Source organism: Dipodomys merriami, unplaced genomic scaffold, assembly GCF_024711535.1.
Source record: "Dipodomys merriami isolate MVZ:Mamm:240054 unplaced genomic scaffold, mDipMer1.0.p SCAF_155, whole genome shotgun sequence".
NCBI lineage: Eukaryota > Metazoa > Chordata > Mammalia > Rodentia > Heteromyidae > Dipodomys > Dipodomys merriami.
In genome coordinates this window covers 2,014,095-2,031,895 of record NW_027202882.1, presented here as the reverse complement: position 1 = coordinate 2,031,895, position 17,801 = coordinate 2,014,095, and the positions used below count along the sequence as shown (strand labels likewise).

Genomic DNA, 17,801 nt, shown 5'->3' with positions numbered 1-17,801 from the left:
GTGAGCACCTGTCGGTGCTGGCTGTAACCTTCCTGCAGGCTCACACAGCTAGCTAGCTAGCTCAGACATTCCAACACCTCATGGAAGGACACTCCAGGCTGCCTTAAAGGTCCTGGATGCAGGGAACTGTACTTGGCCCAGTGGTCCCACTGTCCTTTCCAGCCAGAGGGAGTGTTGCAGTTTCTGGCTATGCATGTGGGGGACCCAGTCATTTTGCTGTAAGCTGACACAAATGAGAGCCACCAAGTGGTGTCTCCATTGGAGCTCTTCATCTCCCTCTTTCTACCTGTCTCAATGTGGTCAGACGTAAAACTCATTGGCCTGGGGCCAGCAGCATGGCTGACCCAAAATGGGATTAAACCACATGTTTCCTTTCTTCTCTTCCCTCCTCCTCCCTGGGCCACCAGCCGATGGAGAAAGCTTTCATTGCTCTCATTGTTTCCCTGCCCTTTCCCCTTCCTCCTCCTGCTCCTCCTCCTTTTCTTTCTCTGCTCCCAGGCCATAAGGTGAGCAGCTTCCCCCTGCACAGGTTCTCATGTGCTGCCATGATGCTCTGCCTCAGTGCAGGCCCAGAGTTGTCGAACTGGTAAACCTTGGATCAAAACCATGAGCTAAGATGAAATTCTGTACCTTTTAAATAACTTCTGTCTCCTGTATTTGTCTCCACAGCAGCAGCAGAAGCAGCAACAAATCCATTGGTGCAAAAGGAGAAGTATCCAAGAAAGAAAAGTGACAACGGAAGTGCTGTTATTTAAAATCATTTCTGTTATATCACTCTGAGGCTCACGGTGCTGACTGAAGTCTGTCTCAATTTTCCTCTCCTGGTTACAGCCATACTTCTGAATGAATGTCAGGCCCCTTTGGTATCTGCTTGAGATTGGCTTCAAGACCTGTCCTCCATGCAGAGCACTGGTACCTACCCAGGGTCGGGGTCTCTACATGGAGTCCCGCTCCCCTCACAGTTCATCTGTCAGGCTTCTTTTTAACTCTTGAATTATGCTTTGGAAAAGCAGCCAATTGAGCAGAAAACATAAATTGTAACCTATTCTTCCTTGTACTAAAGTTTTAATATACTTTTTTTTGTCTTTAGCTCAAAAGAAATCGGTTCTACATCCCTTTTAGACTATACTGACTCAATTCCATACAATCTCCACGAAAGCCAAATTGCTTAATTAGACAATAATATCAGAGAAATTGACCATTATATCTGATTACTGACTTCTCAGATGTTTGGCATTACCATTTATATTCTTTGCAGGTGTGTTTTTTAAGACTGAAAATAATTTATTGAGAGATGGTTCTTGGAAGTTATTTTTAATAGCCTAATGGTTTTTTAATTTTCCAATCATTTATATTCATCATCTAGAACCGAAAATGGAGTCAGATTGATTCTCATCATGTGGCAACTCTTTTTTCCTCAGTTACAGACTGGTGGGACATGGAGATGAAGCCGAGAGAAGAATTATTTCACCATTACCTATGATAGAAGGTACAGGACACAGAGGAGATGAACTCTGAGTGGGGAGCCATAAAAGTAACCCACCGAAGAAGGTATGTTTTATGGTTGGACATTTTATTTGGTTGTCATAGAAGTCACTCAATACTTCCAGAATATTGTTGCTGTTACCTTGCATTAGCGGAGTGGGAAATGAGGGTCAGAGGAGAAGCAAGATAGAGGGGCCTGGTTCAGGCCACGGATCTCAATACTTTGAAATAATGTCCCCTTTCCCCTTTTCAATTACCACCAAGTAATTGGACCACCTTTTCAATTACCACCAAGTAATTGGACCAAATGGTCAGCTGAGCACCCACCAGATGTATGACACCCATGCCAAATAGTTTATATGCACTTTGCCCTTGAATTTCACAGCCACAATGTGTGCTTTTGTTATCTCTAGTCTACAGATGAGGAACCTCTCTCATTGAGAGGGAAGGTCCAAGTCAAGGTCAAGTGACTGGCAGAAAACACAGAGCTGACTTGTGACAGAGCCACACTCCTATCCTAGGGGTTCTCTGTGCTTTCTCCTTACCCAAAGCTGAATATCAATCAGTATCACAAATTGATATTGCAAAAATATAAACAGCTGGATGGAGGACGATGTTTTCTGCAAGTAGTTACTGTGGTGAAGGGGAAAGAGCACTGTTGGGACCAAGGGTTTAACACATGGCTTGGTGGAGGTGGAGTAGGATTGGTAAGTTTGCAGCAGGAAATCACATTTCTCTGTCATTAGTGTCTCCCTGGAGAGGAAATATGGTCTCTTTATATTGAATATCAAGAAGAGCTCCTGCTTTAAAATCCATCAGAGCAGCTGGTCAGGATTTGGGGGAACCTCTTGGTTCTTACAAGCTCAATTAGACAAACACAATGATTGTCAACAACCATAATAAGGCCTCAGACTGTTTTTATGCAAATGTAACATTCCAGTAAGGGAGTCCTGGATCCTGTGTTCAGCTATCCACAGTGGCACACTGTGTTCCATTTAGGGTGCCCCACTGTAGGAGGGTCCCAGGTGGGGTGGAGGATTTTGGGGTACTTGAACAATGATGCCCTCTGGTATGGTTTGTACTTGAAATATCCCCAAAAGCTCCTGAGTTGAAGGCTTGCTCCCCAGCTGGTGGCCATAGTGAGAAGTGACTGGATCCTGAGGGCTCTGCCTCTACCAATGGGCTCATCCACTGATGACCTCATAGCTGAGTGGGCTGTCAGGAGGCGGGGCCTTGAGAGGTGATTGGATCTCCTCAGGAAGTATCTGGCTCCACCATTGGGCATCCATTGATGATATCATAGCTGAATGGGCTGTCAGGAGGCGGGACCTTGAGTGGTGATTGGATCATGGGGTTCTGGCTCTAGCAACGGGCTCATCCACTGATGACCTCATAGCTGAGTGAGCTATCAGGAGGTGGGGCCTTGAGAGGGGATTGGATTCCAAGGTTGCTACCTTCATCTATGGATTAATGCCTCCACAGGGTGGGGGATGTGACCTTGAATGGAGTAACTTTTCCCAGCCCATTCCCCTCTCCTTTCTCCACCTTGTGTTTCTGCTGCCACATGTGCTGCCTACCTCAGCTCAAAGCTATAGCTCCAGCCAACCACAGATGGAGACAAGCCCAAAGAAACCTTTCTTCCTTCGAGTTCAATTCCTTAGATCTTGTCACAGCATTGGAAAGCAGACCCACACTGTCTGTGAGAGCAAGCTCAAGGACCTGAGGCTGTATGGGGAGGGGCGAGGTGGAGGAGAGGAGGGGGCTCAGAGCAGGCCCGAGAGGGGGCACTCTGGAGCTAGCAGAAGCGTCACATTGGACTTGCTATGATCTCTAGGCTGTGACGGTTGGGGACAGGGTGGAGATGGTGTGCTCTACAGATCTGCCAATGTGTGTAGTGTGTCACAAGGTTTCTGAGAAAGAGAGCACCCAGGGCTACATGGCTGGATGAGGGGACATGGCATAATTGTGGCTCTCCTCACACTTAGAGGCTTGGGGGACATTCACAAAAATTCTGGTCACTGGCTGAAACATCAAGACATGGGAAGATTGGCTCAGATCTACATTTGTCCTCTATCTTATAGTGTGCTTGTTAAGGTTCCTCCTCCTCCTCCTCCTCCTCTTCCTCCTCCTGCTCCTCCTCCTCCTCCTCTTCCTCCACCTCCTCCTCCTCCTTCTCCTCTTCTCCTCTCCCCTCTTCACATCTCTTTTCTTCCTCCTGCTTTCTCCTCCTTCTTCTCTTCTTCCCTTTCTTTCTTCAACTACCCTTCCTCTTTCTTCCTACTTCTCCTCCCTTTCTTCCTCCTTTTCTTTTCCTTACCTTCCTCATCCCAGGCCTTGTTCTTTCACTACTTGGCTTATGTGATTACTTCCAACTGAATCTTTTGAGAGCAAGTTTGTCCTGGACTCCCAGCTGACTAGCTCAGATCTTGGAGGTTCAGGTAGGCACTGCCTTTATGGATGATCTGAGCACCACCTTCTGGGGACAAGAGGCATGGGGCCAGAGTCACCGTGGCACACCTGGGCCTGGGTAGAGAAGCCCACTGGGCTGTTGGCATATTCACCGGCTGAGGGCTGGTTTATGCCGGGTGCTTGTTGCTCACTGTGGACTGACTTCCACTCCCAGCTCCCCTTTGGAAATAGAAGCTTGGGATGCGTGCTTGTCGTTGAGGCTCTCAGGACTGGACAAGAGGGAATTTACAAGAAAGCAGACATGTGATTGTTTGGGGAGTTTTAGTGTGGAGGACCTTGCAGCCTCATGACCCAGGCCCAGGGCTGCTGGTCCTTTCTGTAGTGGGAACTCTTGGCGATGACAGAGTTGTGGTTATGAACTGGAACACAAGAACTCATCAGACACACCTTGCACCTTGCCAAGGGGGTCATTTGGGGAATCACAGAGTGGCATTGGACGGGAACAAGGCAGACCACCTGTCCAGTTGCTCCTGAGCACCCCCCCCCATGAGATGAGGCATGAGTTGGTGGTCACTTGATGGTAAACCAAGAGAAAATAACTGGTTACATGTTTGACATGGTCTTACACGATGTGATGGGACACTTGATTAGCACAGACCTGCCCTTTTCCTTCTCTCTCCATGTGGAGTCCCTGGCTACCCCCAGGGCCTCAGGCTCAGGTTCCCCTGGCAAGTGAGAGTGGAGGGCATCCTCTTGTACCAGTGGAACTGCTCCCACACAGGCCATGTGGGAGAGAGCTGTGCTGGGCTCTGTGGTTCCTGCCCATCTGGTGTTCCTGCAAGGGACCTGTGGCTGCTTAGTAATATCATTGCTGTAAATCTACAACTCGACTTGTCTGTTAGTTTATATTTAAAGTGTTTTTACTGAGTGCTGGTGGCTTACACCTGTAAACCAAGTGACTCAGAAGGCTGCGATCTGAAGATCGCAGTGTGAAGCCAGCCTGGGCAGGAAATTTCTTTTCTTTACTTTTTGCCAGTCTTGGGGCTTGAACTCATGGTCTGGACACTATCCCTGAGCTTCTTTTGCTTAAGGTTAGCTTTATACCACTTGAGCCACAGCACCACTTTTGGCTTTTTCTGTTTATGTGGTACTGAAGAATCAAACCCAGGACTTCATGCATGCTAGGAAAGCACTCTATCATTAAGCCACATTCCCAGCCCCAAAGCTTTGTTCTTTTTCTTCTACTTTTTTCCTGATGCTTTGGGAAAAGATGGAAGAGACAGAAGAATAAAAGATGGGGAAGAATATGACCTTAGGGTCAAGAGAACAGAGCTTTACTCAAAAATCTAGAAAAAGCCAGGGGCAAGAAGCTCGTAACTATAATTCTAGGTACACAGGAGGCTGAGATCTGGAAGATTTCGGCTCAAAGCCAGACCAGGCACATGAGGCTCCATCTCCAATGTAATCAAGAAACATCTGGGCTGGAGGCATGGCTCAAATGGTAGAGCACTGGTCAGTCAGCAAGAAGCAAGCAAAAAGCCTCGGTTCAAACTTCAGCACCATCAAAAAGACTCTGAAAGAAGAGGAAGGAAAACTAGTAGACATATTAGATATACTGTGTTGTTTAATTACTGCCCCTCGCTGGTTGGTTATTTTCGAGGTGGGGTCTTGTTCATGCCTGCACTGGAGTGGTCTGTGGTCCTACTATTTGCTCTGTCTCATACCTCTGGGGATGGCACAAGCGTGCCACTACTCCTAGCCATTGTGCTTCCACTGTGTCCGCATGTCAGGGGCAGGCCACCACTCCAAGCTACTGGTTGAAATGGGGTCTCACAAACTAACATGTCTGGGCTGACCTCGTACTACAACCTTCTGAATTCCTCTTCTGAAGTAGCTAGGGATACAGGCTCGTGCCATGGTGCCAGTTTCTTCCTGTTGTGATAAAGCCACAAATGCCACCATCGATAGCCTACCCTCATGACACCATGGGACACTTGTCACTTCTCAACGTCCCCACCTTGAAGGGCCATGGACACAGGCCCATGGGAGTCAGCCTGCAACACATGCACTTTTGGAAGGCAGATGCAAACCAGAGCCCTCAGCTCATTTTGCTTTAGTTACTTTTTAGATAGAGCCTCACATTCTTGTCCTGGTCAGCCTCGACTGTAGTCCTACTGATGCTGTCTGCAGAGCTGGGATGACAGGTGTGAGCCGCCATGCCCTGCTTGCTCAACCAGATGGAGCTTTTTTGCTTTGCTGGCTGTGATCTATGATCTTCTTTACTTTGACCTCCCCAGCAGCCCAGGATTCACCGGAGCTTTGAGTCTCGCCTTCAACTCTGCCACCCTTTCTACCTTCCCTGTGCCAGGCTCTTCCCTTCACATTTTGTGAAATACAGTCTCAGTTCTCTGCCAGGCCTCTGTGATTTACTGCATGGTGGAGCAAGTAAGACATCCTTCATTTTCATACACAGGAGGAGCTTTAAAAGTTAGTCTCTGAAGTCAGACTGTAAGGCCTCTTCATTAAGAGTGAAATCGCAGACACGATGCTCCAGCTGAGCGCCGGGAAGATGAAGTTGCTAAGTACAGAGCAATTACAGCTAATTTTCTGATGCCCAGATGCCCGTGGACCCCAAAGGTAGTCTGAGTTCAGGTGTGAGTTGGGGTGGGAGTGGGGTGGCAGGCTCACTGGGCTGGCTTTGGGGAGATGTGAGTTGGGTGTGACTCCTGAAGCTACTTTGATTAAGGGAGGGGAGGTCTGAGGGCTAAAGGGTAGGTAGGAGATGGGGGAGGGCTCCCTGGGTATGTGGAGTCTCCACATCACTACCAGGCTTTGGAACAAAGAAATAAAGACATGAGGATAGATCTCCCTCTCTTCACCAACAAGAGAGTGGGCAGCAAGGGCGGGCAGGGGAAGGGAGAGGATGAAGGGGTGGCTGTGGAAAGGGAAAAACTGAATTAAACAGAAATTCAAATTGCATTTTTTGTTTGAACCCAAGGCCTCCCTTTTTCTCGCCCTCCTCTTCATCCCTCCCTCCCTCGAACTCAGGGCCTTGTATTCACTCTAGAGATGAAAAGAAGCATACAAAGAATCTTGCTTGGCTTTCTTGCTCACAGCTGGCGATCTATCATCTGAGCCATACCTCCAGTCTGAATTGTTGCTGGTAATTTGAGAGACAGATTCTCAAAGACTTTTCTGTCTGGGCTGGCTTTGAACCAGCCCCTCGAGCAGCTAGGATGACAGGTATGTCCATCAGGAACCAGGCTTGGTGTGCTTTATTTCTCAAATTATATAACACAGGCCCAGGCTTTTCTGCCTGAACGCGGCACTTCTGAGATAACTTTTTCTTCAAAGACCTGAGCCTCCTTCCATCTCTCAGGAAGCGGTACAGACTCTGAGTCTCTGAGCACCTCATGGGGAATTCAGTTTCAACAGTATCTTCTCCCCAGCTCCAAGCCCACATCTCTGGTCTCCGTGTAGGAATGAGGGCAAAGGAACACTTCTAGCTCTGGTCTCAGAGGCCTGGATCCAGGTCTGACTGTGTCTGCTGATCTCTGGGGTTGGGGTGAGTCTATGGATCACATGGTGCACACAGGGCTGGTTATCATGGTGGCTGGGGTGGGAATGAGGAGAAAGAGGGGGTTGAAGAAGAAGGAGGATGAAGACGAAGATGAGAAAAGTAGAGAAAGAAAGAGAAAAAGTAGTAGAGAGGTGTTGGGAGCCAACAGTAAAGTTTAAAGTTCATCTTGACCCTGGTGCTCACTTGAAGGCAAGTACAAGGAACTGGTTTACTTAAAAAACACCAGGTGCCCAGGATTGCTTTGCTATGTCTGCAGAGTTTGTTTTACTTTCTACCAGTTGACCTTGTCTTGTTTTTACTGCACTCTATTTTTACTGAAATTTTCCTTGTTTTTCTGGACTATTGTAACCTTATGTTACCTCTTGACTTCTGATAGTATATATTAAGAAAAGTTAAAAATAAATGGTGCGCAGTCTTGAGCTGCAGACCTCCCGACCCCATCCTTTGTCTTATGTCTTTATTTTTCTGCATCCTCGCCAACTAATTCAGGATTCCCTTTTGTTGCCGGCAGGCTCCAGCAAGTGGCACCTGAACAGGGAACTGAAAACCTGGGATCATGGCAGAGGACCCAGCTAAGGTAAGAGGACATCCAGAAATAGAGAGCGGGAGAGAGTATAGTCGGGAGTAAGAAATTATGGGGCAAGGTAACAGCCACATGTTATATGTGCAGGCTCTCAAGGGTATGTTTCATGCTCAAGCAGTGAAAGTTAGACAGTCAGTTAGAATGTTTCTTTTACTTTGTTGAGGAAGTATACCCCTGGTTCCTGGAGGAAGGAACCATTAGTTTAGAAACTTAGCAAAAAACAAAAAACATTCAGGGACACTATGATGCAAATGCCCTGTAAGTTAAAACATTGCTGCTTTGTAATTGTCTGGTATCTGTGTAGCCTGCAGGTTCTGTATTGGGGTTGGCAAGTGGTATTGGCGGACGCACTATAAGACAGGCAACTGGGCCAATGGGAGCCGTCCCCCAGATCCCCATCATGGTAAACTATCCACTAGTGCGGACATTTGGGCCCATCTGTAGTCCAACACTTTCTGTCTGACAGTCTACAATGCACACGCTGTAAATGTGTTTTGTCTCAATGTTTGTGTGTATGTATTCTGGAATTCTTGGAATGTTTCTTCTCTCAGATTCATCCTGATGTGAGAGCCTAGAGGAGACTGGCTAACACTCGCTCAATATCTGTTTCTCTCTAGCTCCTTCTTTTTTACTTATACTTTAAACTGACCCCCTTTTCTATGCTTCACAGCCACCTCCTTCACCCTCTCTGGATCAAGAAGTCGGGGGTTGGTGGGGGTGAAAAACCTGGAGGATCTAACAATAACTTAAAAGGGCCAGCAGGGAGAATTCACAGCCGGATGAAAATGCCACTGACCACCTACAAGTGACACCAGCAAGACTTTAGCCTCCAGCCTTGACCCAGGGGGTCTGAATATGGGGGAGAACCTGTCAGTCTGAGGGGACGGCCACTAGGGACTTCTTTCCCTTTCTGCAACATGACTGGCAATTTTCCTCTACCTTGGAAGGCCCCTGGGTCAATGTTTGCAGGAATCTAAAAGAAAAATCCTCCGGAGGTGAGTAGAGGGGGTTGGAATCCCCTGGTAAGTGGATTTGAGTCCCACTTGTGAGTGGTGGTGAGATGTCGCCCCATTCACTGAGACCTGATTTTGTCTTTGTGGCCACTGTTTGTCTTGTTTACTTCGGTGTGTTTTCTGTTCTATGTTTTCTGAGGTAGGGATGAACTGGGGGCCCATTAGTCCCCAACTCAGCCTTTTGTTGTTGTCTTGTCTAGTTCTGTTTTAGAATTGGTACCAGTTTTAAATGTTCATACAACTGATTGATTTTTGTGCGCTTTAAGATCTGTGTGTGTTTTGTGTGTGTTTGTGAACATGTTTAAGATAAGAATTACAGCATGCTGTAACAATTGGGTGAGTTTAAGTTTAAAATTCAAAAGGTTATGAGGTTTGGACATTACCAAAAATTTTAAAGAATTTTCACATTGTTTTAAATGACCTTTTAAGGATTCTTTAACTTAAAAAATTAAAAAATCTGGTATTTTAAAATGCATAAGGCTGTTTACACTGTAATCAAGTTATCTGGCTTAACAAAATGCATTAGCTGTTTGGAATTTAGTTCTCTTGGCTAAAATTTGGGAATAAATATTAAAAGTTTAAATGTAAAAGTTTAACACTGTCAAAGACATTACTGTCCTGTCTGTCTAAAAGTATGTATTTTCATTCAAAAAACCAAGAGATAAGAAAAGGAAAAAATGTAAAAGCCAACAAAAGACCTAGCTTTAGGAGTAAGGGGTAAACAGGCCATAGTTCAGTTCAGCTGGTCATACATGGTGGGACAGGCCATGGGAGGAGTCCACGCATGGTGAAAGGGGACAAGTTGGCACAAACGCAGTTCATCATACCCTAAAGAGTGAGATTAGGTGTGTGCCCATTCCACAGGAGGGGCCAAGTGGCCCACTTTGTTCTGTCCTTTTTCTCTACAGGTAAATACTAGAAACATGATGGTAAAAAACAATTAGTGATGCGATGATCTGATTAGTATTGCTAAAACTGCCCCTTGGACTTAAAAAGAGGGTTAAAATGTATTTGTATAATGTGACTTGCTTTCAATGATGTTCTACAATTAGGATATGTTTTTAAATGTCATAAAGGTGTTAAGTTTACCTTCTTGGTACAGTAATGGTGATTGTAATTCTTGCATTAAGGAAAAATTGTCATGTGAGTTTAAAAGTTTTAATGTGTATCTGTTTTAAAACAAACATCCAAGAGACAATGAGTGACAATTGGCCTCAAGATTTTAAAGGATTTTTTAAAAATGTAACTAAAAACAAAAATATAAAATAATAAAAGAGATTAATAGGAGGCTTAAAAATTAGGAATGGATTTCTGGATATAAAGTTTAAAAGTAAAATTGTTGTTAACATTTGCCTCAAAGTGGAAAAATTAGGATTACCAAAATAATTGCTTTGGGATTCAAAGTGACAGAGCACGAGCCTTGAGCTGTAAAGCTGAGGGATAGCACTCATGCCCCGAGTTCAAGTCCAGCAACCAGCTAAGGGAAATGCAGATGAGGCATTTATCCCAGTGTAGAGAAGACATTCGTGAGACAAGAGCTATGGAGGAGTATCCAGAGGCAGTAAGCCACTGCTCGGATGGCAAAAATGTCAGATCCTAGAGTCATTTGTGTGTGGCCCTTCAAAAATTGGTCAGAGCCAGAATGTCATGGGAAGATAGTTTGTAAGCATGCCTAATGTCCATGACTGTCTACCTTGTAGGGACAGAAACATTAGTGATCTGTGATAGTACTAAAAAGTGAAGTTATAAAATGTGTGAGATGGTTTAAATCCCAGCCCCTGTATGTTTCAAAAGCCCTAATTGACAGTAACTTTTGAGCTAACACCAGCTACAAGAAATTTATCTGTTCAAGAAAATCGTTTGTAAACTTGAGAGTGTGTTTCTATTAACATCTGTCTATTTACATCTGCACGGGTGACTTAGGCATTGTTAGGGTCACTAGGGGTCACATTCCTAAAGATGCTTTTACAGGGCTGGGAAGGTGGCTCAGTGGTAGAGCGCTTGCCTTGCATGCTCAAGGCCCTGGGTTCGATTCCTCAGCACCACATAAGCAAAAAGAAAAAAGCCGGAAGTGGCGCTGTGGCTCAAGTGGTAGAGCACTAGCCTTGAGCTGAAGAGCTGAGGGACAGTGCCCAGGCCCAGAGTTCAGGCCCCACGACCGACAAAAAAAAAAAAAAAAAAAAAAAAAAAAAAAGATGCTTTTACAAACCAGAGTGCTAAACAAGCTACATTGCTGTAGCTGGAGAAAAAGTCTGTGCATTTGTCAAAAGTTAAAATATTGTTCTTAATGATATCTAACCCTTGTAACCTCTTTCTAAAATAGACTAAGGTTATAGGATCCTGGCTAAGTAGGATCAACACCCCTGAGTCTGCTTGAAGAAGTTACAGAAGATGAATCTTCACCCATCATCCCCTTTTTAGAATAAGGGACCAGAGTCATAAAAAAAATGTGGCAAAATAGACAGAAGAAAAACGCATGGAAAATAGTAGTACAGGCCTGAGCCCTCTACATCTGCCTAGAAAATCAGCCTTATTAAAAGAACTATCTAGTTAAAAAGCTTGTCATTTTGATAATTTGTCCTGGGCTATTATCTAAATAGTCTTAAAAACTAGTGGGGCCACAGCCTGCCAAGCCTAGGTATTACTTGTATCCTTAACCAGTCTGTGTAGAAATATACAGCCTAGCACGAGGTGTGACAGTCCCTTGGAGACACTGAAAGACCCTGCTGTTGCTGTGGTTGCTACAGCCTTACAGTCACGGGGAGGAAATCGACATAGTTACCCTGACCTCCTCCACCATGGAAAAAGTAGACTAAACTCCTGCCTGATTCCATCTTTTGGATGGCTTCATTTTGTCCATGTTACCATATAACTACTCTAATTTTATTATGGCTACTCCTCTTGCCGGGAGACTAACAAACATGGTATTGCTCATTCCCTACACTGCTTTGCCTTTATGGGACTTCCTAAACATATTAAAACTGATAATGGTCCGAGATATGTCGGACAAGCTTTTCAAACTTTTTGTAAATCTTACCAGATTTTTCACTCTACAGATATTCCCTATATTCCTCAAGAGCAAGAAATTGTTAAACAAGCCAATGGGCTGTTAAAACACCAAATTTTTGAATTAAAAGGGGGGAATTATACCCCTTCTCTCCTGTTAATATTCTTTTCATGCTTTATTTGTACTAAATTTTTAAGTTTAGATTGTAATGGACTTTCCACAGTACAGTGACTTTGGGAAAAAAAGAGAGCAAAGAGCTTTTGGCCGAGTTAAGTGGAAGGATCCTTTAACAGGTGATTGGCATGGGCTCGATCCAGTTTTAACATGGGGTTGAGGACATGTTTGTGTTTTTTCGCAGGAAGAAAATGAATCCCTCTGGTTGCCTGAGCATTGCGTTAGGATTGTGGAGGCTCATTCTGATGACACAAACCCTGACACATTGGGCTTACGTGCCAGATCCCCCGATTGTGCGCCCTACAACTTGGGAGGGAATTGAAGTTCTCATTCACGTCAATAGATCAGTATACAGTACAGCACTTGATCACTTCATCCAGCACACCAAGATGGCAGATACCTCAGCTTCAGACATTGGAACTCCATTCTACTTTACCACCAGCTCTAAAGGCTCCATTCCAGGCTGTATTATAATGCTATCCATGACTCATAAAATTTGGATCCCAGACAAAAATCAAATGTACAATATACAGATGACATCTTTACCAACTGGTTACCCAGTTCATGCAAATTTTACTCCATCCTATATGATACCCCATTGCATTAATTCTTCACAAATAATAGTATCTACAGGAAAGCCTCATCCAATAAGGTGCAGGCATGTGAAGCCATTTGTTACCAATATTTCTGGAACTAAATTTCAATTAATGGACTGGTTTGGAGCTAATCTTACTAATAAGTACAATTTTGGACTGTGGTGGATGAATGGGCATCCTCAACATCATGTTTGGATGCTAGTGGCTGCACTCAACAACATAACCTGGCCCAATTCATCCCTTTCAAAAAATATTATGAGTTGTGTATCACCACCCCATGTCATTATGTATAGACCATTCAATATCTCTATAGGAGCTAATTATTTTAATGTCACCTGTTCTAATTGTTCTTTTACTAATTGCTTGTATAGCGGCATAACTGAATCCATACTTATTGTTAGACAACCATCTGTTGTTATGCTTCCTGTAAATATTTCTAAAACTTGGTATAAAGATTCTGGCATTCAGGTGTTAAGACAATTGAAAAAACTAATGCGCCCTCATCGATTTGTTGGGCTACTTGTAGCTGATGTTTTGGCTTTTATTTTGTTAGCTGCCTCTTCAGCGGCAGCTGCTGTGGCACTAACACAAAATGCACAAACTGTCCATTATCTTAATCAGCTTGCTCATAGTACTACACAAGCCCTACCTCTGGACGCTAAAGTGGCAAAAACTGCTAAAAAAAACTGTTTAAACAATTTCAACTCTATATCACTTCCCTGACTTATGTTAAAGGATTGCTAATGTCATTGCTTGGCGTGGGAATGCTTTTGCTGATAGTTTTTCTATGCCTTCCTTATACGTGCACTGCAAAACTCTCTTATGAGTTTAGCCATACGGCTACATAAGATCAAGCTCTATATAAATGAATTCCCAGAGAGAAACTGTAGCCAGAGTCGGGTAAGAGGGGGTGCCAGTCTGACCAACCTAAGACAGGGCCTTCAGCTTTGCTCTGAAAAAGTTCCCGATGACGGGTAAGGCAGACAAGGTGATCCACCCAGCCTAAGACAGGTGGGTTCGCTTCTTCAAACAAAGATGGGGGAGATGTTGGGAGTCCACAGTAAAGCTCTATGGTCATCTTGACCCCTGTGCTCACTTAAAGGCACGCATAAGGAACTGGCTTTCATGAAAAACACTAGGTGCCCAGGATTGCTTTGCTATGTCTACAGAATTTGTTTTACTTTCTATCAGTTGATCTTGTCTTGTTTTTACTGCACTTTGTTTTTAATAAAACTTCCCTTGTTTTTCTGCAATATGGTAACCTTATGTTACCTCTTGACTTCTAATAGTATATAATAGGAAAAATTAAAAATAAACGGGACTGTAATCTTGAGGTGCAGACCTCCCGACCCCATCCTATGTCTTATGTCTTTATTTTTCTGCATCCTCGCCCCCTAATTCAGGATTCCCTTTTGTTGCCGGCAGGTTCCGGCACAATGGAATTCTAGGCTTCCATCAGAAAAAATGACATAGCCCCATTTGTTAGGAAATGGAAAGACTTGGAAAAAATTATATTAAGTGAAGTAAGCCAGGCCTAAAGAAACACAAGTCCCATGGTTTCCCTTATTTGCAATAATTAGTATATGTCTGAGACAAGCAGAAAAGATCAGATAAGTTGATTTTAGGTGAAATGAACCCCACTATAAGTATTGAATTGTTTTTTTTCTTGTGATTGTAACATATTTATAAGATGATTTCTTTGTTGTTTCATATGCCCCTCCCCCACAGCATAACCGCTGCTTTCATTGTATTTGATTTTGGTATAATTTGTGGAGGGGAAGGGCAAAAACAAAGCGTTTAAATAGGGATACAGGTGGACCCATTGCAACAATGAGATGTACAAGTCGTTATGTTGAAAAACGAACTTTACAACTTTGATCGGGGGGAGGATGGGAAAGGGTGGGAAGAGGAAACAGAGGAGGAGCCAAGAATTCTTGATAAGAAATGTACTCATTACCTTGCCCATGTAATTGTAACCCCGATGTATGGTATTTTCACATAATTTTTTTTTAAAAAGACAAAGGCTGGTTCAATCCATTGTTCTCTCTTATGGGAACATAGTATGCTAGGTGTGGAATAGAGACCTGGCGGGCAGGGGAACAGATTCAGACCCAGATTAGAAACTTGCAGTAAGGAGTGAGCGAATTATGGGACTAGCACAGTCTTGCAGTCTGGAGGAGTGGATGGAAATTATTTGGACGGTATTTCTGTGATGTAAAAATATGTGGACCAAGTTGTAATATGAGGAAATAGACTGCAAAATGATGCAGTATCCAGTATCCCTACTCTCTGTCACTCACTCATCCCCTAAGCTCTGGGTCTGATCCCTCCATAGTCCCAGCATAAGAGGGACTATGACAGTGATCCTGAGTGGTTATTCCTGAGAACAACCACTCAGGATCACTTGGTGATTGTAATTGTGGGATGGACGACATTGTTTTGAGCAGTCTCCAGTACAACTGTGGAGGCACCCAACTAGAGCTAATCCTAGTTATCAGCCCAAGTGGGCAGGTTTGATGGGCAGGGCAAACAGGAGCTGGTGCTGCCCTGCTCCCCAAGTAGATATGTAAATGGGGGAGGACTGTAAGAGCAGGTATGGGGTGACTCCACCCACTGTGTCTGGATCACAATGATCCCACAATGCATACCTGTTTCTAGCTGAACAATAAGATACAAGAATCGAGGCCACATCCACATTCTGTGCTGCCTAGTACCATTGGCATTTTCCTCTATTGGATCATATCACTACCAGCAGGTGAAGGAAGTAAAGGTGCTATGTGGTGACTGAGTGAATTTCAGAGATCCTGTAGGAAGTGGGTGATTGCAAGAATAGAAGTGATTTCAGAAAGCTTGGGAATATGGCCCCTCCATCTTCCCTATCCCATTGCTGGGATATCTAACCAAACCAGAAACGCATGCAAAATAAAATTTTCTTTAGGCAAGAAACAACAGCAAGAGTATCTGGAGAGGAATTGACCTGGTGGACCCACTAACACCAACAAAAAGAAAACTGAAAACAGGTAACCTCATAACAATAATTACTGTGGACTGTAAATCAACCAAGGGTGAGACCAAAGACCATGCAGACCTGGAATCTTCCTCTGGTTCCTTTCCTGCTAGTCTCCTTTCCTCTGACACTGGAATAAATAACAATATGTCAGAAGTCCTACGTTACCCCAAGAGAGTAACCAAAAGATAAACAAAGATAATAAGAGAGAAGGCATGGCTGGAGAAAGCTAGAGAACATGAAAGAATTAATGACCAAATTAAGCCTGGAGAGAGACCATGTTGCAGAGGACTTGAAGTTGGAGAGGTCCATGAGGAAAGACAAGGTTCAACAGATGAACGAACTGAGAGATGAGAAAGAGCAATGGGCGTGATAAGTGTTTGACCTAGAGATAAACATGGTGGAACTTCAATGGCATTTGGCAGAGCTACCCTCCAGCAGCAGCCTGCAGGACCAACTCAGACCAAGCTACAGCTGCCATCCAAGACCTATTAGTTGCAGAAGTAGCAACAGAAATGTGAGAAGCAGTGTTACATTCAAAGGCAGGAAAACTAGAGCCTCAGTCTCCAAAATTTGAAGCAGCAGGAACGGCTGTGGTAACTGGAGCAGCAGGAAAAGGCCTGGGATCTGCATAAGCTCTTCAAGACATTGGGCAGATTACACATTAATGATGCCATGAGATGCACAATTTTGCATAACCTAGAGATAAAAGAGCAGCTGGGCCAGCTGCAGGATGCCTTCCACAGGCTAAGAAACAGAAGGAGGAGCTCTCTCGTGTGCTGCACTCTAAGCTCCAAGTGAAGGAAGAAGCTGGACCAGCAAAAGGAGAAGTTAGAAGAATAGAAAGAGACGGCTGAGTTAAGGAGCCAAGTGGCTCAGAATCTCAGGAGCTTCATGAACAGCTGCAGGAGATCAGAGCTACCTGTGAACAGCACAGGGCCTACAATTTGCAGCTGACCTTAAAGAATGAGGCCTTGCCGCAGCACCTGCAGAAGCAGACACAGTTGCTGAACAAAGTTGGAGGACCAAGAAGGACCATCAAATATTACACAACACTTGTGATGTGCCTTAAAACCAACAGACAGAAGCAGGAGCAGCTATGGGCCCCAGCTGAGCTTTCTGGCTTTCACTAGAGAAGGAGGAGTGAGTAAAAAGTAAAGGGGGTGATTCTACTTGCTGTGACTGTCCTAGAGGACAGACAACCCAAAGACTAGGTGGGATTTTTATCTTTATCCATTGATGAATTAAAGAAGGTGAAGCTTAGCCAGCAGCTACAGGAGCAACAGACCTACTATGGGTTCCTGGCCAATATGGTAGTCAAGAGACAGAGAAATCTGAAGCAGTAGGGTTTCTTCTCCAGAAGTTGAAACCACGGGAATGGAAGCAGGACACACAAGTGCCCAAGAAGACCCTGAAATTCTGCTTCATCCACAAGCTGCCTGGAAAAAGTGGGCTACTAGAGGCAAATGGATAAACTCCAACATGGGTGCAGCCAGCTGTCAAAACCTATCAGCACCATTGAAGAGTCCCTACATTTCTTTAAAGAACAGATGGAAGTACTGGATGAGCTATATCAGAAGAAAGATGAGTGTGTCAACCAGCTCTTCCAGGAGAAGGAGAAGAAGAACGAGCTGCTATTGCTTCTTACAGATGAAGGCACCTGAGTTTCAGGACAAGATCCTGGCAGCCATCCAGACCCCTGCGGATGAGGGCCCCTCAGACCTCTCAGGCTTCAGGAATAGGGAAGTTATGAAGAAGAAACAAGATTTTAAGAATTTAAAGCTTGAAGACTATGTGGATCCTTCCCAAGGAGAGGCTGGTGTACCTTGGCATCTCAAGGACCCCTACTACAGAGCAGATTGTGCTACAACAGCTTGCTATTCAAGCACCTACCTGAGCTTACATGTATGGGCAATAATGGCTGCAGGACTGAGACAAATGACAACT

General features: G+C 44.5%; 1 protein-coding gene across 2 annotated transcripts; it reads left to right on the top strand.

Moving 5' to 3' along the window:
• The first annotated feature begins 830 nt into the window (after positions 1-830).
• LOC138827381 (endogenous retrovirus group K member 6 Env polyprotein-like) lies at positions 831-13,647 on the top strand. Of its 2 annotated transcripts, XM_070022906.1 has the most exons (4): positions 831-912; positions 1,422-1,551; positions 7,986-8,051; positions 12,436-13,647. In XM_070022906.1, the coding sequence occupies exons 2-4, from the start codon at positions 1,508-1,510 to the stop codon at positions 13,568-13,570; spliced, it is 1,245 nt and encodes a 414-aa protein (XP_069879007.1). In that variant the 5' UTR covers positions 831-912; positions 1,422-1,507; the 3' UTR covers positions 13,571-13,647. The 2 variants fall into 2 exon arrangements, with proteins under 2 accessions (XP_069879007.1, XP_069879008.1); XM_070022907.1 differs by lacking the exons at positions 831-912; positions 1,422-1,551; positions 7,986-8,051 and adding an exon at positions 8,792-9,052.
• Positions 13,648-17,801: the final 4,154 nt, after the last annotated feature.